Source organism: Pongo pygmaeus, chromosome 14 (genome assembly GCF_028885625.2).
Source record: "Pongo pygmaeus isolate AG05252 chromosome 14, NHGRI_mPonPyg2-v2.0_pri, whole genome shotgun sequence".
In the NCBI taxonomy this organism is placed as follows: domain Eukaryota; kingdom Metazoa; phylum Chordata; class Mammalia; order Primates; family Hominidae; genus Pongo; species Pongo pygmaeus.
The window spans coordinates 39,500,089-39,523,569 of NC_072387.2; the positions used below are offsets into that span (position 1 = coordinate 39,500,089).

At 43.8% G+C, this 23,481-nt stretch overlaps 1 protein-coding gene across 1 annotated transcript; it reads left to right on the top strand.

Annotated features, from left to right (window-relative positions):
* The first annotated feature begins 3,481 nt into the window (after nt 1–3,481).
* LOC129011302 (uncharacterized) lies at nt 3,482–22,341 on the top strand. The gene is made up of 5 exons (XM_054446160.2): nt 3,482–3,771; nt 6,521–6,611; nt 19,380–19,409; nt 20,983–21,213; nt 22,024–22,341. The coding sequence occupies exons 1-5, from the start codon at nt 3,482–3,484 to the stop codon at nt 22,210–22,212; spliced, it is 831 nt and encodes a 276-aa protein (XP_054302135.2). The 3' UTR covers nt 22,213–22,341.
* Nucleotides 22,342–23,481: the final 1,140 nt, after the last annotated feature.

Here is a 23,481-nt window from a genome sequence, read left to right on the forward strand (position 1 = left end):
CCTGCAGACTAGCTACAGCTTTGTGGGCACAGATTCTGCTAAGCTGGGATAGCAGCAGTATTTATAACCACAACGAAACCTAGGGATTCCTTAGCACACCTTCTCATTTTAGGAGCAAGGCTCAGAGAGTGAGGCAGCATGGCCAAGGTCACATGACTGGATAGTTAGCAAGCCACTTCAGCCAGGTACAATGACTCACACCTGTAATCCTAGCACTTTGAGAGGCCGAAGCCAAGTGGATCACTGGAGCCCAGGAGTTCAAGGCCAGCCTGAGCAATATAGTGAGGCCTTATCTCTACAGAAGATTTAAAAACTAGCCAGGCATGGTGGTGCATGCCTGTGGCCCTAGCTACTTGGGGGAGCTGAGCTTGAGCTCGGGAGGTCAAGGCTGCAGGGAGCTGGAATCGCGTCACTCCACTCCAGTCTGGGAACACAGTGAGATCATATCTCAAAAAAAAAGAAAAAAGAAAGCCACTTGAACACAGATCTGACCTAAAGTTCCTTGGTCTTTTTCCTGCAAACCTTCTGCTTGCTACAAATGGATGGGCTAACTCTTTCATTTAAGCAATACCTCTTTTTTTCTGGCTACAAAATAAGTGTTCATTATAGAAAATTATAAATTGATTGTTTAGTCTCACTGTAGAAAATAAAGAGAAAAGCAAAGAGAAGATAGGAATCATGTGTGGACATTCCACCAGAAAGACAATTAGTTCCTTCTATTTTGGCTTTTTGGATTGCAAGGAACAGAATCCCCTGGAGATGACTCAAGCCAAAGGGCTTCGTGGTAGGGACACAGGTGGAATAACAAAAAATCTCACAGAAATCTTAGAGCAAGAAGCTGTCTCAGGGCTGGTCCTTATTAAGCTGGAGGGAGAGTGGCTTTGGATTCAAAGGATAGTCAGGGATCCAAGAACAAATAGCTCAAAATTTTTACCCTGGAGCCCCACTGTTTATACAACTCAGCTCACTCCACATGCCTGCTTCTTTCGGTCCCACCAGGATACTTTGCAAATGTGCTGGTTTAAACACTGAGAGAGACTCGCATTGGTCCAGCCCATCTTTTCAATAGTCCTCGGATTGATGGATATCCTTTATATTGTACCCAATCAGCTGTGAGCTAGAGCGTCAAGGGCTTGTGGTCAGCCTCTTGTATGACAGTAGGAGGCTGTCCTGGCCTCAGTGATAATAATGATAATAGTCAACATGCATGGAGCACCTGCTACATGCCTTGCACTACTCTAAACACTGCCCACACATTATAACATTAGCTTTGCTTTTCGCTCTATGAGGCAGGCACTGTGATGATCACCACTTGACAGTTGGGGAAATTAAATATCATAACCTGTACAGCTGTAGCTCTATACTTGACTACCCTAGCTAAAAAGGTGATGCATCTATAATGCTCCCATCTCCTATCCTTCTCTCCCCCATCAGTCCCCTTCCTGCCAAGTCCCAGTGCTCTCACTTTGGTTGCCCCAAGTACTTCGTTTAAGTGCTCCATGCTCCAGAATCATCTCTACTCCCTCTCCCATCTCCCATCCGCCCAAATCCTGCTTCACTCAGCTCACCCTGTCTCTCCACCTTCCCTTTACCTGACCCCAGAGAAGCTTGGTTTGGCCTTTTGGAGTGTAGGGCCTGCTGTTGGATTCTTTCCTCTAGGGTAGACTCTGTGTTCTTTGGACACAGTGAAATAAAATATCAGGGCACCGGGCCGGGCATGGTGGCTCACTCCTGTAATCCCAGCACTTTGGGAGGCTGAGGCGGGTGGATCATGAGGTCAAAAGATCGACACCATCCTGGCCAGCATGGTGAAACCCCATCTCTACTAAAAATACAAAAATTAGCTGGGCATGGTGGTGCATGCCTGTAGCCCCAGCTACTTGGGAGGCTGAAGCAGGAGAATCGCTTGAACTCGGGAGGCAGAGCTTGTAGTTAGCTGAGATGGCGCCACTGCACTCCAGCCTGGTGACAGAGCGAGACTCCGTTTCAAAAAAAAAAAAAAATCAGGTCACCAAGAGTGAGAGTGTCCTTTTTTTTTTTTTTTGAGATGGAGTCTCGCTCTGTCGCCCAGGCTGGAGTGTAGTGGTGCGATCCAGGCTCACTGCAAGCTCCGCCTCCTGGGTTCACGCCATCCTCCTGCCTCAGCCTCCTGAGTAGCTGGGACTACAGGCACCCGCCACCACGCCCGGCTAATTTTTTGTATTTTTTAGTGGAGACAGGATTTCACTGTGTTAGCCAGGATGGTCTCGAACTCCTGACCTCGTGATCCGCCCGCCTCAGCCTCCCAAAATGCTGGGATTACAGGCGTGAGCCACCGCGCCCGGCTGAGAGTGTCCTTAAAGGGTTTCACAGACTCTGTAGTATGGCTTCCTACACGTAGAATCCAAGCCACATCCAGGTTTTACCACGATGCTCCCAGCCTCCTGCCTAAAGGGGGCACTGTTAATTACCCACAAATCCTGAGCCCTGAAGATGGCAGTCCTCTAATGACAGGGGACAGAAGACCTGCAGTCCAGCTTATAACCTACAGCTGGTCCCTAAATGAGACAACTTCCTTTCCCCTGAGCCAAATTACGGGCAAGATGAAATGAGCTTGCAAACTTCCGCGACCCTATTTGGCAACCAGAGAGATGAGTTTTCCCCTAATCTCTCTATTTCAAGAGGATCCAGCAAGCAAGATCTTTAAACGGAGGAAGTTTAAGCAAGGGACTAGTAGCCATTATGCTCTCCTAAGCACAGACACGAAAGGGCGCAGTGCTTGGGCATAGAAGCCTAGAATCTATTGTTACCTCTGTTTCCTCAAGACGGAAACACTCATATGGAAGAACCGCGATCTCAGGCACCTTTGGGAATTTTCCTGAGCAGCCCCCAAAGTGCTGTTGTAAAATTAACCGTAATTATGATTATTGCTTAAACAAACTGTCACTTATATCTAATTACCATGTAATACAATCAAAATTATCATGAAATACATGTCAGATTCACTTTGTTGTAGACTTTATGTGATTACAATCTTTACCTTCTGTGGATTTTTTCCTTAGTAGTTTACTACTTACTTGTTATATTACATGTGCAGAACTAAAAGTATTTAAGAAATGAGTGGCTGGGATAGAGACCTCTTTCTTGTCCTGTTTTTCATTCATTATTTATGAATAAATGAGAAAGAAGTATTATTTTTATGATTATCTTTTGAGACAGGGTCTTGCAATGTTGTCCAGGCTGGTCTCGACCTCTCCTGGGTTCAAGAGAGGTCTCCTGCCTTGGCCTCCTGAGCAGCTGAGAATACAGCCACGTGCCACCGTGCCAGGCTCCTGCTTTTCTTTCTTTTCTTCCTAAAGTGGGTGAGAAGGGCTTTCAGCCTGATGTCTTCCATCTTGATCAATACAGGCAGAGAGCCTATCCCCCTACCCTCTAGAGTCATTTTCGTGGCTGGAACCACCTCTGGGAAGGTGGCTGTTGTGGCTGCACAGAATGGAGTCGCATGCGGGCTGGGTGGGCCCAGTCTCACCGAGACCCTGATGGGCCAGTGTCTCGGGTGGGGTCTGCGCAGCATCCTGAACACAGCGGCGATCCTGAGGGACCCGTGATTCTTCTAGCCCAAACCTGCCCCGCTGGGTCTCGGCCGGTGGACCAGCAGGGGCCGCCGAGTGCCGACCCCTGGGCTGGCTGCTGTGGGCCTGCCTCACCCGGCGGAGAACGCACAGCCACTCCGTGGGAACCGAGGAGCTTCTGCACCGCGCAGGCCTGGCTAGGAGCCCAAGCGCAGAAAAGGTAGGGGCGCAGCAACATCGGTGGGCCAGGGCAGTCTGCCAGGCGGGACCTTGGTACGGGGCTGGAATCCCCTAGGCACGGCCAGGAGGTTAGCCTTCTGCCAATGACCCCGTTTAAAGCCCAGGTTCAGAACAGGTGCTTGGTGGCCTGCTGCGGAAGGTGGCATCCTGCCTTTGCTGCCTATAACTCCCCTCCCCAAACTCGCACACCTCCCAGCCACCCCCGTACACACGTGGCCAGCTTCTGCGAGTTTCTTCCTCTCATTTTCCCATACCCACCAAGGCTTCCCTTTCTATGCCCACTTCCTTTCCAGTCCAATCCCATTCTTTACTTTCCAGAGTGACAATCACCTCTTTGGATAAATCAGATTCATGCTAACAATGTTAGTGTATAAATAATTTCCAGTAATCCCCTGCACTTGATTTCAATTCAGCAAACATTTATGGAGCAATTCCATAGACTAGGCCCTAGAGAAAAATCAAACTTAAACAAAATCCAGCCCCTCAAGGCTTTACACAGCTAGCACATTTTTTCCTCAAAAGAGATGTTTTCAGGTGGTATCATAATGAGATTTTTAAAATTTTAATAATGTCATTTACATGTTAACATGCTGTAAGAATATAACAAGTACATGAAATCCATTATTTCAAGACTACTTTTGTTTAGAATGAGGCTAAAGAAGGTAGTATGTAAAATAAGTGAGGCTACTTAAAGAAAAATATTCAGTAAATAACACCAAAATGGCAAAATCTGTGCAGATGATGGACTCATGGCTAATTTCTAGGAAGCAGGAACTCAATGGGAGAGGAAGACTGTATCCAAACGACATGTAATCCTAACAGGGAAACTGAGAGGGGGAAATTACTTGTGGCTTTGGGAACAAGGAAGGCTTCTTGGAGGAGGTAGCATTTGAGATGGGCCTTGATGGACAGCAGAAATAAAACTAATGTTGAACAGTAAGGTGGAAATGGATCACAAGGAGTTAAGAACTGGGTTTTTTTCCTTTTCCCTTAGTGACCCGTGCAAATAATATAACAAAAGAGGCTTTCCTGAAGGCAGGGATCTTCATACTGTGGGTGAGATCAATGGGTCAGAAAATTGATTTACTGGAATATGATTGGCATCTAAAATACTGACCAACAGTTACTGTCAGAGTACAGCTTCCAGCATAAGCACAAGCAGTGTGAAACTTTTGTTTCCAAGTGAAGATGGAGTCATTTGAGTCCTGTGAAATGATCACAGTCAAGAAAGTCTGAAACCTGTTGCCCTGTGTGTGATGCACTTTCAAGCATGGTGGAGCCTCATGAGGAATCTATTGCTGGTCCCCTCTCAAGTTGGGGCACACAGAAGTCATCTGTATTGGCTCCACTTCAACCTTCCCTTTCCCAGCAAGTCTTTTTTCAGTCTGCTGGGATAAAGTAGGAAGTTTTGGTAGCTGTCAGAGGATGGCAGGGCTTTATCGGACATACTTAATGGCTGAGAGTGGGTTTTTAACTGTGGCCAACCTGGGTTTTTTGTTTTTTTGGGTTTTTTTTTTTTGAGCTTTATTTATCAACTACATATACAATATTGAGCTTTTTTATTGATCTTTATTTATCAACTAGCTTTATTTATCAACTAGATATATAATAAACTGTGCATATTGAATGTATACAATTTGATGAATTTGGACATATGCATACACCCATGAAACCATCATCACAAAAAAAGTAATAAACATATCCATTACCTCCAAAACTTTTCCTATGCCGTGTGTGTTTGTGTGTGTGTGTGTGTGTTAAGACCACTTACTATGAGATATACCCTATTAACAAAATTGTAAGTGCATTCACTATTGACGACTTTGGTAGTATCGTTGGCTATAGGTGCAATGCTATGCAGCAGATCCCTAGAACTAATTCAACTTGCATAACTGAAACTTTATAGAGGTTCCTCAAACAATTAAAAATAGAACTACCATATGATCCAGCAATCCGACTTCTGAATGTATACCCAAAAGAACTGAAATCAGGATCTCAAAGAGGTGTCTGCACACCCATGTTCATAGCAGCACTGTTGACAATAGCCAAGATATGGAAATAACTCCACCTGGTTTCCATCCTTTGCTAATTGGGTTAGCCAGTTCGGGGACTGCAGTTATCCAAGCCATATTGCTTGTGACTGGACTATGTTTGGTGGGGTGCCTCTGAGGCCCGAGGCTCCTCATTGCCAGCTTGGAATAGTGACAGGATCTGAAGCTCCCAGCATGAGGTGTGTGGGGGCGGGTGCAGGATCCAGGCTGTGTGGGAGGACGTGGGATGATGCCACTTCAAAGTAAAAAGTGATGGCCTCAGTGGCATACATTTAAATTCGCTGCAGGAAAATAAGCACACAGCAGCTATTTTTAATTTGCCTTAGAACATGCAAGAGCCAGCATTGCTCATAGAGCAAAATATTGCCTTTAGATAGAGGAGATGAAGAGGTTCTGAGCTTCACCTCTCACTTCTTGGCTGAGAGACACTGGGAAAGAGCCCAGGGAAGACAGCAAGCGGCTGAACTGGGCCATTTGTGAGCCAGTAAGAGTTCGCCTTCAGTGTCACCACACTCCTTCCATCTCTGAGGACCCCAAGCTTGTTCCCCTAGCACCGCAGGTCAACTCCTTCGTATAGTACTCCTTCCTCTCTCAAGGTCTGCTCCCAGGCAAAGTTCTGGAAGTTGCTTTCTCAATCTGGTGTAAAAGACTGATAATAGCTTGCATGTACCTTTGCAGACGTTTTTGTATTTCGACAAGGCTGAACACCTTAATGCCAAGCTGTGCCGCTCCAGTTGGCCTGCCCGGCACATCAGTGGGGAGCGTGTCTGTAAGGGGAGGGGCCTTTCCTGACACAGCTGGAGCACAGCATGTAGTAGCTGTTTATTCCACCTCTGCAGACAGTCAGATTTAGTTGACACTACTTAGAATTAGATTTTTAAAGCTGGAAAGAACCTGGTCGAATTTCCTTCCATTAAAGATAAAGAAACAGACCTGGAGGCCTGATGTCACTTCGGTTCAATTCAACAGGTGTTTTCTGAGCACCTACTGTGTGCCAGACACCAGCCTAACATAAGAGAAGCAATGAGTGATATGATACGGCACTTGCCCTCCGTCTTCCCACCCTCACACGATCAGGCGGGGCGGACGCAGGACTGCATTCTTGCTTCTGCAGGCAGGTGCACTAAGAGTGGGCAGACAGACCACCAGTAGGGCCAGTGTTGGAAATGATTCTTCAATTTGCTAGAACTATGAAGAATGACTCATACAGCACTCCAAGAAGGGTACTGTCATTGTCATATCTCTGAAATCTTGGGAAATAAAGTTAGATCTCGAATGCAGGGATTAGGGACACAAACCCAGGAAGTTCATAACTGTAAGCTTCTCTCAATTCAGTTAAATTCAACAAACATTTGTTGAGTGCTTATTTGTGCCCGTTACTGAGAAGGATACCAAGAGCACAGAAAATACCTGTTGAATTGCTAACATAAGAAAGTCTTGTGGCAAAGCGTGATGTGATTTTCAAACTGCAGCTCTCTGCCCCCTAGTGAGTCATGACATCAACTTAGTGTATAGTAGGCACAACTTAGGCTTAGAGAAAAGGAAATAGAATAGAAAAAAAATAAGAGCACATTACACAAATTAAAGGTCAATAGTGTTTCACAAAATATGGTGTATATGTGAGTGTGTGTATATAATCGATAGCATGTGTGCATATATATATGTTTAACAGATTCTTACTGAGGATTATGATATAAGAGAAAATTTGAAAGTCATGATTTACAACACATACCATAGGAAGGGGTGATGCTTCAGGCTATGTGCCTGTGGTAGAACCAACTAGAATGTGAGTTAATAGACAGTGTATCAGTTATGGATTGCCAGAGTCATGCTGCATAACACATTACCACAAAACCTCAGTGGCACACAAGAGTACTCACTGGTTTTCTCAGGTGCCTGCTCATCAGCTGGAGAATTCTGTTGGCCGTAGTTGGCTGGATCACACATCTGAAACCCGGCAGGCCATTGGCTGACCTAAAATGAACTTGGCTGGGAACCGGGGCACCTTGGCTTGCTCCGTGTACCTTTCCTCTTCCAGCAGACGAGTGTGGGCATGTTCTCAAGGAGATCAAATGAGCGAGAGGACACACCCATTGTGCATACCTTTTAAAGCCTCTTTGGCATCATGTTTTCTAATTTTCCGTTGACCAAAGTCACAAGCCAAGCTCCAAATTATATGGCAAAGAGTGTGGGCCATTTTTACAGTTTACCACAACAATGAGCAGTAAGGTTGGATTTGCTCTGATTCATCCTGTCCCCAGACTCTTGGCTTTCCCTTTTTTGATCTTGATTTGAGCATCTGGTGCCTAGAACTCCAGAGGATACGGCTAGAGCCTTTGGTTCCCTTTGCAACCTAACAGGTGGAAAAGTTACAGATGGACAGCAAGGAGGGGCCCTCGGGAGACCCACTAGAAAGAAGATACAATACAGGACCTGGCAGGGACCTGGCATCTCCTGGCAGGGCAGGGCTGGGTGGAGGGCAGTCAGGAGAGAGGGTGTGAGGGAATCTACAGGAGGGAATTTGACAACTTGGAACATCCTTGTTCTTCCCAATTTTGTATTCAATTCAATCAACTTGTTCCAGGAAGAGGATAAATTAATCCTATTTCTAATGTAGAAAAAAACAAGCCTTCTATTCCTGCCACTAATCCGTGATGTGACCTTAGACAAGACACTTATCTGGGTCTCAGTTTCCCCACTGTAAAGGAAGGGGGATGACTCTATGGGTTGGATGGTGCCTTCCAGCTTCATCTTCTCTGCCTTCCTCCAATGCCTTGCTCATGGTACAGATGCATTGCTTAAGGCCCACTCCACCCTCCAGTGCTCAGGACACAGAGCTAATCCATCCCAACCTTCCCTATTAGGGTGGCCATTGCCTCAACAGCCTTCTCAACATCCCCCTCCACTGCTACAGCTGACTGGTATACACAGGCAAGATGAGCTCTGCCATGCTTATTTGGTAAAGCTGGAGGAAGCAACTCTCTTTATTTCTAAGCCACTAAGAGGCCATGGAATATACCCGAGCAGCTGGAAAAGCAGCAATGTACTCATCTCAGATTAATTTAGAGAAGCAAGCTGGAAAATGCTTGGGCTGTGCCTTGCAACAAATTTGGATCCTCTTAAAAGCTCACATAAGCTGTGATATCCTGATGGTAGGAAGTCTTTAATACTCACTGGGGGAAGGGGAAGGATCTGACTCTTTAAAGGTCACCGTTACTTTTAACTATTTTAAAAGAATAATAAAGGAAGAACACCTTCAAGTAAAGGCATTTAAGGTTCATTTCTAAGGGACCAGCAACTTGGATTAGAACAATTTACACTAATTTTACACTGGATGAGAAGAGAGGTGATAGGGGACATTAGAGGCCGGCAAGTCCACACTGCTCCACCTCTGCTCATCCATCTATGCTGTCCCTGGAGGTAGCTGGGGACCTCAAGCAGAGTCTGGAGAGCTGGGCTTGAGTGACCAGTGAGCATCGTGGCTCTCCTGTGCTGGGATCCTGGTTCCAGCACTTACTAGCTGTGGGAAGCCTGGCAAGTTCATCAACTTTTCTGTGCCTCAGTTTCCTGATCTATAAAATGGAGACAATAATTGTATCTCTCTTACAGAGTTGTTGAGAGGATTAAGAGAAACGTGCATGTAAAAGACTCAGTGCTTGGCACATAATAACCTCAAGAGAGGCTAGATATTAGTGACTGACAGTGCTGTCAAGCCTGCAATCATTATTTTAAAATTAAAGTACTTTTGTAATTTTTAGTTCCTAACATGGCTAAAAAGACAACCCTCTTTCAAGTTTCAGCTTGTAGTGGGTTTGAAAGTTCCCAGCACAATCGCCCCCACCATTTTTGCTCTCCTTCCCTTGCTTAAGCAATATCTGGTCTCCACTTTTACACAAGTGGTTTAACAATCTAGATTCACTGACAAGCTCCCCTTAGCCTTCCCTCCTTTCCTCTTCATCTGGACAAGCTGCTGGGGAATCCTCTGAATTTCAACCCCGGGGAAGCCCCAAACCTTCTGGAGTCACTTTCTCTTTTAGAATCTTAAGACCATTGATTATATCTGTCTGTTTTCTGAAGCTGTAGAGACAGCCACTCAAGAAACAGAATTTCAAAAGGATACTATATTCGATGAATTAGTCAATTCCCTTGTGGTAGACATGAAATTATCCCTAAACCACCCCAACAGAGGAGACTCTTACAGTGAGAGGCAAGGAGATGCTGCGTTGTAACAATAGGAGAGCTCATTTGCAATGCCAATGAGCAACCAGCAGGCAAATGAACCCTTATGGGAAAACCACTCTAATCATAAAACCTACTTGCTTTGGGGAAACTGCAATGTAAGGACAAGCAGAATCATAGCTCCGTGAATTCCCTGTAATATAGGATATTAGGGAATTATCCAGGTAGTTTTCTATGAAATTGTGCTTGAATGAAACAAAATGCATTGCTGGGCAGTAGATAATATCTTTAAAAATTGAATCCACAATTGCAGACTAAATTATTTATGGTTGTCACTATAGCTGTGATAGTTTGGATATGAAATAGTCAGGCTTTTCCCTCTGTTTTTATTTGTAGGAAAACAAGTCATTCAAGCTTTTTAGTGATACAATGTGACTTGCTGTCGATGGCAGTTACGAATTTCCAAGCCCTGCCAAACACAGGAGTACCCAGAAGGGACATATGTTTTCTCTGCTTTGTGTTCCAAATTTGCCTTAAAAACATGCAATTATGTGAAGGCCTGATTTATATTTTCAAGGAAAAGCACAATAATGGCCCTGTTTTCTAGCTGTGTTTCTCCAAAACGTATTTATATTGCTGCCTTTAAAAAAGAAGTTGGCTAATGATCACTGGGTTTTTGCTTCCCTTGGTGACATATGAAAATTTGATGGGGTCTGTGAGATTTAAGAATTGTTTTCTTAAGTGCAAAGGAAATTTAGTTAACATAGTGTGTGCCAAGAGCCTGACAAATCTTCTGTAGTTAACTTTCAACCATTTCCTTATTTTTGTGGAGGGTGGGAGAAGGGAGGCAGGAAGTGAGAGAAGATGTGGCCAGAGGCTGTGATGGTAGCGTGACCCCAGAGGACAGACAGCAAACCTCAGCCGGCTCCGAAGGCATGACAGGTGTGGGTGTGTCATGCTTGTTTGGTGGAGGTGGGGTGAGGTGGGATATTTGTTGCGGATGGCTCTGAGGAGAAGTTGTGAAGGGAAAAAGGCTTTTTGGTTGCATTTTATGCTTAAATGAAAATTACTGTAAAACCCTTTATAAATTATATAATCACACTCCCTTTAGATTTCATGCCCTTCATTGCTATTATTAATGATGGCTTTCACTCCACTCTCTCAGCAGCATTTCCAGGAAATGTATTGCGAGAAGATGAGTTAGTCTCTTTCTGGATTGGGGAGCCCCCTCCTGGGAGGTAGGGCAATTTTTGTTGTTGTTGTTTTTTCTTTTTCAGTGATGAAGGTAGAGAAAGGCAAAAGACCAATTCCACATAAAATGGTAGTTAGTGGACAGGCAATCCATCGCAGTAAAAAATTTCAGGAAGTATTGAAGCTAAGATGAAAAAATATTCAGGTACAGTGGAAAAAATGAAAGTTTGTGGTAGGGATAACATATAGGCAATATATTTTGATTCCTTTGTACAAATCTGCAAAACAAATGTGTTTTATGTAACTTTTGAACTAATAAAGTATTTATATCTGATATTTAGAATTGTAAGGGCTCAGAAAAATACAATGTGAAAAATTGTGACAGTAGCATGTCTTTCCTATAATTTTCCAACCTTAAGAGAAATAATTTTCAAATCCTTAAAAAGTTGTTTCACCTTCTGGATTTCACGTCTAGAACTCAGGAGAAGTCATATAGGTGTTCTTAGAGACAGGATCTTTTTATTTATTTATTTATTTATTTATTTATTTTGAGATGGAGTCTTGCTATGCCGCCCAGGCTAGAGTGCAGTGGCACGATCTTGGCTCACTGCAAGCTCTGCCTCCTGGGTTCACGCCATTCTCCTGCCTCAGCCTCCCAAGTAGTGGGGACTACAGGTGCCCGCCACCATGCCAGGCTAATTTTTTGTATTTTTAGTAGAGACAGAGTTTCACCGTGTTAGCCAGGATGGTCTCAATCTTCTGACCTCGTGATCCGCCCGCCTCGGCCTCCCAAAGTGCTGGGCGTGAGCCACCGCGCCTGGCCGAGACAAGATCTTTTTATTAAAGCTCAGACCCAAGTATGTTTTTCTCATGTGTTGTGTGTGAGCCTGGTAAAATCTCATCTGCTTTTTTGGATCCTAGAGAAGGCTTTGACCAAAGAACACTTTGAATTAACTCAGTGGTAATGTCTTTTGTCTGATAAGGGAAATGGCTCTCAGTTTGATGAAATATCTTTTGCATATATTTAAATAATGGTAAGATCTTCTCCCAGTTAACTTTTGAAATTACCTCCTGGGTTCGGGTCTTGCCAGAAGAGCCCTACAAAGAATTTTCAAGTAGAAACTTCAGGCTACATGTGTCTCCACTCTAGACCTGGGTCTTTGGTTTTGTTCCCCGATGAAAAGTAATTGTGAGATCATTCAAGTCAGAATTTGAAAGATGCTTTAATTTTATAAAATCGCAGATCTCCCAATAGCTTTGGTGTCAGTCTGAGTTTTACAGGAAGGGCCACCACCTTGGAGACTGGTATACAGAGATTTCAGGAGATGATCCTATTGGAAGAAAAGCCAGTTTCCTCCTTTGCTATTTGCCTCAGGCCTCATGAGACAGTGTAAGAACATCAGAGCCTGACTTGGCTGTACTCGCTGGTGATAGTGTATTCATTCTAAGCCAGATGTTTGGGGATTTTCATTTATAAAAGGCAAATTGGTGAGACAGTAGCTAAGAGACTGAAGGTGAGGAGGAGGTATTCTCTGGTGATCCGTTTATTGACTAAAAGAGATCCAGTTTCGCTAACACCAGAGTACCTGCATCCAATGGCCACAGCTTCAGAAAAATTTACCCCAGAAAAAGAGATGGCAGGTCAGTTCCCCCAAGGCCTCCTCCTGGCTCAGCATGGGTGAGAGATGGGCTGGAGAATAGAGGATGTGGCTGAGGCAGCTCTAACACACAGGACCCCTGACAGGGGACAGAGTCTTTGGAATCTGACACAGTAAAATATTTGTAGACTCCCTTTTCTCATTCAGTCTAGTTCCTGATCCTTTTTCTGAGGGGATGCGGAGGCTTTCTCTTTTCTCTCTCAAGTCAAAGCCTCGCCTATCCTCCCTCTCCTCCCACTACCTCTCTACCTCCTCCTTCCTTCCACCCAGTAAAGCCAATCCTACCCTAGAATTTGGGGTTGTGGAATCAATTGAATTGGCATAGAGACTCACAACAGTGAGGGCTGGAATATCCAAAGTTACCTGGAGGCTCAGCTTATCTCACTGGACTCATAAAGAGAGAAATTATGGGTTTCCAGAAATTGTATTTTATAGATATTACTATTAGCATTATACGTTTTTAATTTATTTTCTTTTTGTTTTGATAAGATAATACCAAATGACCCTTGAAGAGTTACAGAGCTTAAATGCACCCTTTCAGGTAGGAATTGGCCAGGTGAACTTTCAAAATATTCATTGGGGTAATTTGATTTTCTTTTTGAAGATTGATTTTTCAGTGAAAATCCTTTTAATTCTATAAAATAGCAATGAAGATTAAATTCTTTTTAAATTGTCACTTCCTAATGGAATTAGAAACAAATTGTGAATGCATCAGAGAAATGAACAAAAGAGATACATGTTAGAAATTGACAGAGTTTAGGTAAGTCTAATTAGACATTCAATTCTTTGGACTTTGGCTCCTAGACTAAAGAAAATGCAGCTATGCTCATAGCTAATTATTCTTTTGTGCTTTCATGAGTATGAAAAGAGGAAGACAGCTGCTGGATCTGGAAACTTTCAAACGCATAATGAAACAGAGTATGAGGTCACAGAATAAAGTAAATGGGTTTTATAAACGTTGGATCGTTGAAACCACAGTTAAAACTTTAACCATATGAACGAATTAGGCCAGATGATCTATCTGTAAGATCACTCTCAGCTCTGAACTGTAATTTCTACTTAAAACCCATCTGATTTACTGAACAGTTTACATGGTAAAATATATTTAAATTACTTAGTACACTAGACCAACAAGATATTTAAAGACTTACCTTAAAAACGAGAAAAGGCCGGGCCCGGTGGCTCACGCCTGTAATCCCAGCACTTTGGGAGGCCAGGGCTGGCAGATCATTTGAGGTCAGGAATTCAAGACCAGCCTGACCAACATGGAGAAACTCTGTCTCTACTAAAAATACAAAATTAGCTGGGCATGGTGGCCCATGCCTGTAATTCCAGCTACTCAGGAGGCTGAGACAGGAGAATCGCTTGAACCTGGAAGGCAGAGGTTGCAGTGAGCCGAGATCGAGCCATTGTGCTCCAGCCTGGGCAACCAGAGCAAAACTCCAACTCAAAAAAAAAAAAAAAAAAAAAAAGGAGAAAGACTTTTATTACATCACTGGTTTTATATGTATTTTTGTCTGGAGAGTTTGGGCATTTCCCTTACCTCAATCTGCTGGAATTAGGTATTTTAAACTTTTTCTCTGTCACCTTGGTTAGCCTAGAATATGAAATCTTAATGAATAAGGTTGCACTCATATCATAAAATAAAATATATATTATAAAGGAACAAGCTGTTTAAACTCTATTTGTTAAGGTTTCATGATTATGTCTGAAATTATAGGAAAAAAGTATTCAAGGGAAAGCGCTATGATCTTGCTCCTGGAGTTTGAACAAAAACACACTCTTGTCAGACTGTAGGCTGGTGAAGTCCCCAGGTGCCCTTTTCAAGGGCAGAGCCCCAGATTCCATGGCTACAGTGGGAGTTTAGGCGTGCTTAGTATTTCACTTGCTGTGGGAAAGGGAATGTTAAATAACACATATTTTTTAAAAGTGTCCCTTCCTGTCTTAGTCTTTTTGGGTTGCTGTAACAAAACACCTTAGACTTGGTGGCTTATAAACAATAAAAATTTGTTTCTTACAGTTCTGGAGGCTGCAAAGTCCAAGATGAAGGCAGATTCACTGCCTGGTGAGGGCCTGCTTCCTTGCTCCTGGACGGCACCGTCTCACAGTGTGCTCACATGGTGAGGGGTGAGAGGTCTCTCTGGGGCCTCCTTTTATAAGGCCACTAATCTCATGCATGAGGGATCTGCCCTCATGAACTAATCACTTCCCAAAGGCCCCACCTCCCAGTACTATCCTATTGGGAGGTAGGATTTCAACATATGAATTTTGGGAGAACACAAACATTCAGACCACAGCACCTTCATTTGTGTGAAACTAAACAAACTTCCTATTAGGAAGAGAGAGGAGCGTCTTATTTAAATGGATAAATTATTCAGTGTTTTAGCAATATCCCAGATATTTTAAACCAAAATAATGTCATTACCTACACTTTTAGAATGCCTGCCTGCGTGGTCATCTACCCATTGCTTTATTCCTTCCTTCCTACCTTCCCCTTCCTTCCTTCCTTCCTTCTTTCCTTCCTTCCTTCCTTCCCTCCTTCCTTCCTTCCCTCCTTCTTTCCCTCCTTCCTTCCTTCCTTCCCTCCTTCTTTCAATACATATTTACTGTGGGAGGCTTTGTCTTAGCCCCCACGGTGCAGTCAGTCAAGTCATGGTCTGTGTCCTGGAGAAGATCAGAGCTGCGGTAGAATTAAGCCTGGGTGCAGTGGCAGCACCCAACCCAGACCAATGAGTAAGGGAGCCTCCTGCAAGGTGAACCTTGGGCTGAGTTTTGAGGGATGAAGGGAATTGCTCCATAAAGGAGGGAGAGAGAGGCAAAGCCTCCTAGGTGGAGGGAACAGCATCTGCAAAAGCACAGAGGCAAGAGTCACCATGCTGCCTGTTCCACACATGCAGTGGAGCATACGCGAGGAGAGGCGGTGGGGGTCCAGGACAGACATCACATTATCCGGGGCCATTTTTGCTCAGCAAAGTGTTACCCAGTGCATCACTGAGGAGCCATGAGACCATTTCTCTGTTCACTTATGTATCAAACAGTCATTGACTTCCAACTATGTGTCCACGTTGCTTTAGGATCTTTATATATTTTATTTCATCAGTCTCCAGAATATCAAAAGAGCCCCCTCAAAAGGATTCTTATCCCTATTTCATAGCTGAAAAGAATGAGGTTTAAAGAATCTGAGTAACTTGCTTGAAACCCCTCAGCTACTAAGGAATAGATTTGGGATTGAAACTCTAGTCTCTCTCTAAAGCTCATTATATCAGTTAGGATTGGCTTTAACTACAGGTGACAGAATATGCATAACCTCAAAGGCCTAAGTGAGGCAGAAGCTTTTTCCTCTCTCATGTAGGAAGTCGGGGGGTCATGTAGCTTCATAAAATTTTCAAGGACCAGACCCCTTCTACTCTACAGTTCTGCCATCCTCAGCCTGTGTGTTCCTCCTCATGGCCCAAGGTGGCTGCTCAGACTCCAGCCAACATGCTCTCATTCCAGCCAGCAGGAAGGGAGTCGTGTCAAGAAAAGACTCACCCCTTCCTTTTAAAGACAACTCCCAGAAGCTGCCCATGACACCTGCATTTGCAACTTTTTAGTCAGAAATTAATCATATGTCCTATCTAGCTGCAAAGGAACCAAGCAAATGTGGTCTTTGCTCATTTCTTTTCCACTATTCTAGGGTTTTGTATTCTAATACCTGCTAAGAACCAGGAAGTATCTCCTTTGCTCTTTCTATGCAATACTGACTTACTTCATTAAAATTCAGTGCCAAGAAAGGGAAGGAGTGCTAAAGCATACATTCAGGAAGGGCACAATGTGTAGGATATTTCAGATGTAGGTGGCATCTAGAGGAACGGAGGTCTCAGCCCAGAAGCATACCAAACCCTTTGGCTTCCTTGAGAAGCCAAGAGGGTGTCTTAACTTTCCTAGAAATACTGTACTTAGATGCTCCTCCTCCTTTAAAACTGATACTGGTCTGCAGTTACCCATATAGAACTTATCGTTTTCCATTACATGGTTGGTTTGCTTGTCTGTGACCTTGCTAGACAGTGAACGTCACAAAAGCACAGCTTTCAGCTCTGGAGCCTCAGCATCTGGCACAGTGTTTGACATACCATTGGTGCTCAGTCTAAGTGTCTCCAGTGACTGAATCACTGTGTGGAGGCAGAGTTCAGTGTCCCTGAGTGTCTCACTGAGAATCATGCCCTTTCATGCAGAAGCACGTGCTCCTCCTCAGCTCTGGGCTGGAAGGAGGCTGGGTCTCTCTGGGCACAGCCCACAGTGCTGCAGGGCCAACAAGAGCCCATCTGATGGCCCACAGCCTCACCATGCAGCTTACAACACTGCATGGCCCTTCCCTGCTGCCATCCTGTCTGGAACCTCAGAGTGCCCAGGGGTACACACAGCTCCCTGAGATTTGGCTCCACGGTCACCGAGGTGGTCTCAGGGGCAGCCTGAGCCCAGTGTGTAAATGCTACTCCTCCTGGGCTTTTCTGCTTTCTGTTCCATCTCTGACCCTAGGCTCTTGTTGAAGCCATACCTCTGGGTGTTTTGGTTTGTTTGTACATTTATTCCAAAAATCTGTGTTAAATATTGTGTGCATTGTATTGTCTAGTGGCCATGGTGAAGTTTGGCACTGTCAGCCCACCCCCAGGAATGTGACATGTCTCCACTGGAGCATGACTTAGAAGGAATAGGTGCTGAGCTTGGTTGCACAGCCAGGGTCTTTCTTCATGGCCCCTACACTGGCCCTGGGTGTTAGACTCACCATCACGCAATGCCCTGGTGTGTTGGATACCAGGCATCACCTCATCTTCTCCATTTCACTGTATTACTGCTCAAAGGCAGACACCCTGGGATATATGAGAAAACCAACACCTGACTTCCCAACACAGACATGTAATACAACCAGCTCTGTTGAAGCTGCCTTCTACATACGTTCATGAAATTATAGATCTTGGGGCTTGAAAGGACCTTAGAGTTGTTTTAATGTTTAACCCCTTCAGTTCTCAAATTCTCTTCTCTGCTAAGCCATGAGCCAGTATGTGCTTGAATGCGTTCAGGTAAAAAGAACTCAATACCTTATAGGGCAGCCCATTTCAAGGTTGGAAAGCTCTGACCTTAGATATTTTTTCTCCTCTATGAGCTGAAATTAGTCTTTATTGACATTCTCCCCTGTAGCCCAATTTCTATACTTAGTTATTCATTGCTCCACAATAAATTATCAAAAACTTAGTAGCTTAAAACAATATACTTTTTTTTTTGAGACAGAGTTTTGCTCTTGTTGCCTAGGTTGGAATGCAATGGTGCAATCTCAGCTCGCTGTAACCTCCGCCTTCCGGGTTCAAGCAATTCTCCTGATTCAGCCTCCCAAGTAGCTGGGATTACAGGCATGCAACACCGCGCCCAGCTAATTTTTTGTATTTAGTAGAGACGAGGTTTCACCATGTTGGTCAGGCTGGTCTTGAACTCCTGACCTCAAGTGATCCAACCGCCTCATGTCTCATTGTGTTTGTAAGTGAGGAATCCAGGCATAGCCTAGCTGGGTCCTCAGAGGGGAGACCCTCAGCTGGGTCTCATGAGGTTGGGGGCCTCATTTGAAAGCTTCGCTGGGGAAGGATCTGCTTCGAAGCTCACGTGACTGTTGCCAGGATTAAGTTCCTTGCAGGTTGTTGGACTAATGGTCTCAATTCCTTGCTGGCTGTTGGCCAGAGGCTGCCCTTAGTTCCTGGCCACGTGGGCTTTGTTATAGGGCAACTAACAGTATGGTAGCCAGCTTCATCACAGCCAGCAAGGGAGCAAGTCTGCTGGCAAGACAAACTATGATCTCATGTAATGTCATCACAGAAGTGACATCCCCTCAAAGTTGAGGTATTCTATTGGCTACAAGAAAGTTACTCAGAACATGAGAGTAATATAGGCCATGAACATCAGGAGGCAGGGATCACTGGGTTCATCTAATAGTCTGCCTGTATAGCCACCCAGAAAAAAATCTCTCTCTCCTACAGAATGATCCTGCTAATACTTGAAAATAATTCTCATGACTTACACGTCTTTTTGTCTCAGTTTACACCCAAGTGAGTATCCTCCCCATCCTTGTCCTTTGAACTTGGTTTGCTGTTTAACTCAAAATGAGGTGCCTAAACAGAGACTAGTGTTTGGTCAGGAACTGACCAGGGCAGAGGGGGAATTCCTGAACACTGAGGAACACAGAGATTCTTCTGCGAATTAGGGCTTGATTTAAAAAATAAAAGGTCTAGGAGCCCAGGTCTCCCACTGGAGAAGGGCTTTGGCGTCTGCACTGAATTTCAATTAATCATCCTATTAATGTTTTGGAGTTCCAGAGATCTTTGAGTATTATGCATTTTTGAATGTGAAATTTATATGAAGATTTCCTCCTCCTTCTATATCCCTTTCCCCAGCAATCTAGTAATTTCTATAAACAGATTTGTTTTGTTGTTTTTTTTCTCTCTAGAGTATTAAACAAATAGAACAACTGTTCATGAAAACAGACTGTGAAGCACTGGGCAGAATTCAGTGGGGTAAGTTGGTTTTTTTGTGAATCAGATTTGGAGTTCTAGGGAATTCGCATAATGTATTTATTTCCCAGCCCACTCCTTTCTGGAGAACCCTTTGCCCCTCAGGTCCTTTGACCAACCTGAAGTTGAACCAAGGGGACATGCTTGCCCACAGTCTTCAAATTCTTACCATGTCTGGCTATACTTGGAGTAGTTCAACTAGGAATTTTGGTAACTACGGCAAGTTCCTAGAAGGATATCCTAAAACTAAGGATTGAAGAGTGTGTCCACGACTTCACCCAAAAGCAAGAGCACACCAGTGAGCAAGAAATGCCATCGGCAGTGGCACCTGGTGATAATCAGATGAGTGTTTGGAACAGAGATGCCACAGAATAAATTTTCAGCAAATATGATTATCATCCTTATTAATATTTCCAAATTTGGGATGTATAATGAGAGGCTAAGAAGGCTGCTTTTAACATTCTTCATCTTCGTGTCCGTCAGTGTACTTCATTGTCCTAGAATGAATTGTTTTAAAATGACAAGTTGAGCAGTAAGACACCTCTCTATTCAGGCCAGGCATCCTGGCTCAAGCTTGTAATCCCAGCACTTTGGAAGGCCGAGGTGGGCAGATCACTGGAGGTCAGGAGTTCAAGACCAGCCTGGCCAAAGTGGTGAAACCACATCTCTACTGAAAATACAAAAATTAGCCTGGAATTTTGGCATGCGCTTGCAGTCCCAGCTACTGCGGAGGCTGAGGCAGTAGAATTGCTTGAATCCAGGAGGTGGAGGTTGCAGGGAGCAGAGATTGCGCCACTGCACTCTAGCCTGGGCGATGGAGCGAGACTCTGTAAAAAACAACAACAACAACAAAAAACACCTCTCTATTCAGATTTTTGGCCAGTTCCCCCACCAAATTAAATACAAGTGGTCTCATTGTCATCTGATTTGAAAAGGAACATTCAGGATTCCAGGGAAAAGAAGGAAAGCTTCTAATGAAGTAGGGCTTTAGGGGAAAGTGGAGAGAAAATTTAAATTTCCCAAGTCCCAAATATCCCCAATCCCTTCACTCTGACCACAGAGGTTTTTTCTGCAGGTGTACTGCTAAGATTCGAAATGAGGCACACATCCTGGTGGGTAGGACTGCGGAGTTGTCACACCCATGGGGACTCATGTCTCTGGCCAGCCACTTACTAGTTATGATTGTAGGCAAGTTATTTAACCTCTCTAAGCTAAAGTTTCCCAATTTGTAAAATGGGGTGAACAATAGAACCCATCTCCCACAGTTATCTTGAGAATTGAGAGGAAGGTCTGTATTGCATGGAACATGGTACACTCTCAATAACAACCATCATCATCATCCTCTTTAGAGAAAGAACTGGCAGCAGAAGCCAGCCCAGCAGCTGGGTAGCAGACTTCTGGGCTCAGCTCAACAGGCACACCCCAGTTATTACCCCCCAAGATTTTGGCAGCCGCGTTTATGTGCTAATAATGATGTTATGTCCAAGAAAGGCATTATCCATGCCCAGATGGTAAGGAGAATTTTTGAAAGCCAGAAAGACAGAGGACGTTTCATGAATTGTCCTTTATCCTCCAGGGTGGCTTCCGCACGTATCTGCAGCTAGAGTATTTGGAGCGAGCTAATGCTTTGGCCCGACAGAAAGAGGTTTCCTTCCTGCTGCCTGCTGTGCTGCGGAGGCTGTCATATGGGGGTCCCGTGCTGCGCATTCTCTCTATGCCTGACGACACCTTAATCATGATCAGAGAAGATGGAGCTATTTATTTCTGGTCCCTGCAGCTGAAGTTGAAAAGAAGAAAGCGGGTCTTTGTATGTGATTTTCATTTGATAAGGATGCTGAGTGCTACAGTTTGATTTTATTTGCTATTTTAAACTGCTTCTTAAGTGGTGTGATTACATAAATTGTGTCCTTGAATATAATATATTCATGCTGGATTTTGCTAGTCTGTAGAATGCAAATAAAATATGATCTCTCTATGTAGTGCAAGATAAAGCTTCATTTTGCTTCTAAAATCAGATGGAATGATGAATTACATGTGATTCCATCATGTGATTTATGGTATGTCTTAATGAATGACAAATAGAAAAGAATCTTCCCTTCCTCCCCCCATTAACGGTTATATCAGTTTAGGTAGCTATGTTAGGGCTTCTCTTCAGAGAACTTACTGAATGACAGAATCAGAAATTCAAAAGACAAAAAGCACTGGGGAAGTATGCTTAGGAATGACAATGCCTGACCCATTCCAGGATATGTTCTATTTTTAAAGCCATTTTTTTATTATCTCAACAAATATTTGAGTCTCTGTCATAGACCAGGCATTGTGCTGGGTGCTGGGAACACAGAAACCCAGTCTCTGCCCTCAGGAAATGTATAATCTATCCCAGATATTATAGCTGCCCCAAAGCCCTCGGGATGCAGAATATGCCCTCCCTAGAGAGAGAGAATAAAGTTGACTCTCCAAATCTATGAAACAAATTATTTCCACTTGAAGGAGAAAATAAAGAAAATTGTATGATGTTAAACATGCATACTACAGGCAAGAATGGCTTGAGACAACGGAAAATGTCTGATTATTAAAAAGGCATATACTTGTTCATTTCCACCCTCCAACCCTTTAGGACAAGTCCACCAGCCGGAACCCCAGGTGGATGACAGATGTCATCAGCATGCTACACTGCAATAAACTGATCATCAGGACCAGCAGAGTGATGCTGCTCTTCAACCCAGAAATGAACAATCGGCCAAGAGTGGTGGCTCACGCCTGTAATTCCAGCACTTTGGGAAGCCGAGGTAGGCAAATCATTTGAGCTCAGGAGTTTGAGACCAGCCTGGGCAACATGGTGAAACCCCGTACCTACCAAAAATACAAAAAGATTACCCAATGTGGTGGTGCACACCTGTGGTCCCAGCTCCTTGGGTGTTGGGAGCTGAGGCAGGAGAATTGCTTGAACCCAGGAGGCAGAGGTTGCAGTGAGGCGAGACTGCGCCACTGCACTCCAGCCTGGGCGACAGAGCAAGACTCCTTCTCAAATAAAAAGTAAAATAAAAAAAAGAGAAGTGAACAATCACTGTGTTATGGAATCCATTTTCATGTGTGAATTCACACAAACAGATACATGTTTGTGGTATGAAGATAAAGTTATGAGACCCTTTTCAAAAAATACTAAAACTCATGTATCAATTGAAGCTACCACGCAAGGTTATCACTTTGGCCTATTGCAGTGATGTTGTCATTGCCCCCAACACAGACTAAGATTTTCTTTTGGGGAATACTTCTGAGGCCAAGGTATGGGCCAGACTAGAAAAACATTAGCCTTGGTACTTTTTAGTACACCTTATTTTATATTCAACATAGTTTTCCTATTTTATTAGCCAGAAAATTTTGTCTGCAGTGCTCTGAACTGATCCAAAAACTAAAATCCTCTGTAGAAAGATGATCACACTCACTGCTGAAGCACTTCAGAAGAGCGAGTCTCAGGCTGGGAAAGGAGGCCCTGAGGTTTTAATCAATGGCAACATCATGAAAACAGATATGCAGGGTCCTGGGCACTGCTTGACTCGTCTCAGTAATGGGCCAGGTCAAAGCTGGTGTGGCTTGATGGGAAGAAGATTTGGAAAATGTCAAATCAATGTTGAAGCAAAAGCAATTTCTAGGCCATTGACCACTGCCCATAAAAAAATAATAATAATTTTCTTTTTAAAGAGTAATTTCAACACTGTAGGAGGATGAATTATGAGTGAGTGGGTCTAGGCTGAAAAACGAGACTGTTTGGTTCTGGAGTCTGGGGGGCATGGCTATGAGAAGGGAGAGTGATTGAGGTTCTCACAGAGCTGCCCACCAGGACACCCCACGAACTCCTTGGAAGCTCAGCTTCTTGCAATGGTTTTCTCCTCTCTACCTTGTCTCCTCCAGAAGTTACTGGTTCCCTAGTATTTAACCACTTGAATGAAAAGTTAAATACAACCTCCAACCATCTAGGCTATTAAATATAATTAATTTTAATGTTACATATCACAATGTATACATGTATTAATATATTTAAATCATTAACGTATTTATCAAAATATAAATATAA

Bases quoted from the DNA above. Each gene is read 5' to 3' on its own strand.
- LOC129011302 (XM_054446160.2), top strand. From the start codon at position 3,482: ATGCGGGCTGGGTGGGCCCAGTCTCACCGAGACCCTGATGGGCCAGTG. The intron at 3,772-6,520 runs GTAGGGGCGCAG...GTACCTTTGCAG, and splicing joins GGAGCCCAAGCGCAGAAAAG to ACGTTTTTGTATTTCGACAA. The intron at 21,214-22,023 runs GTATGTGATTTT...CCAACCCTTTAG, and splicing joins AAAGAAGAAAGCGGGTCTTT to GACAAGTCCACCAGCCGGAA.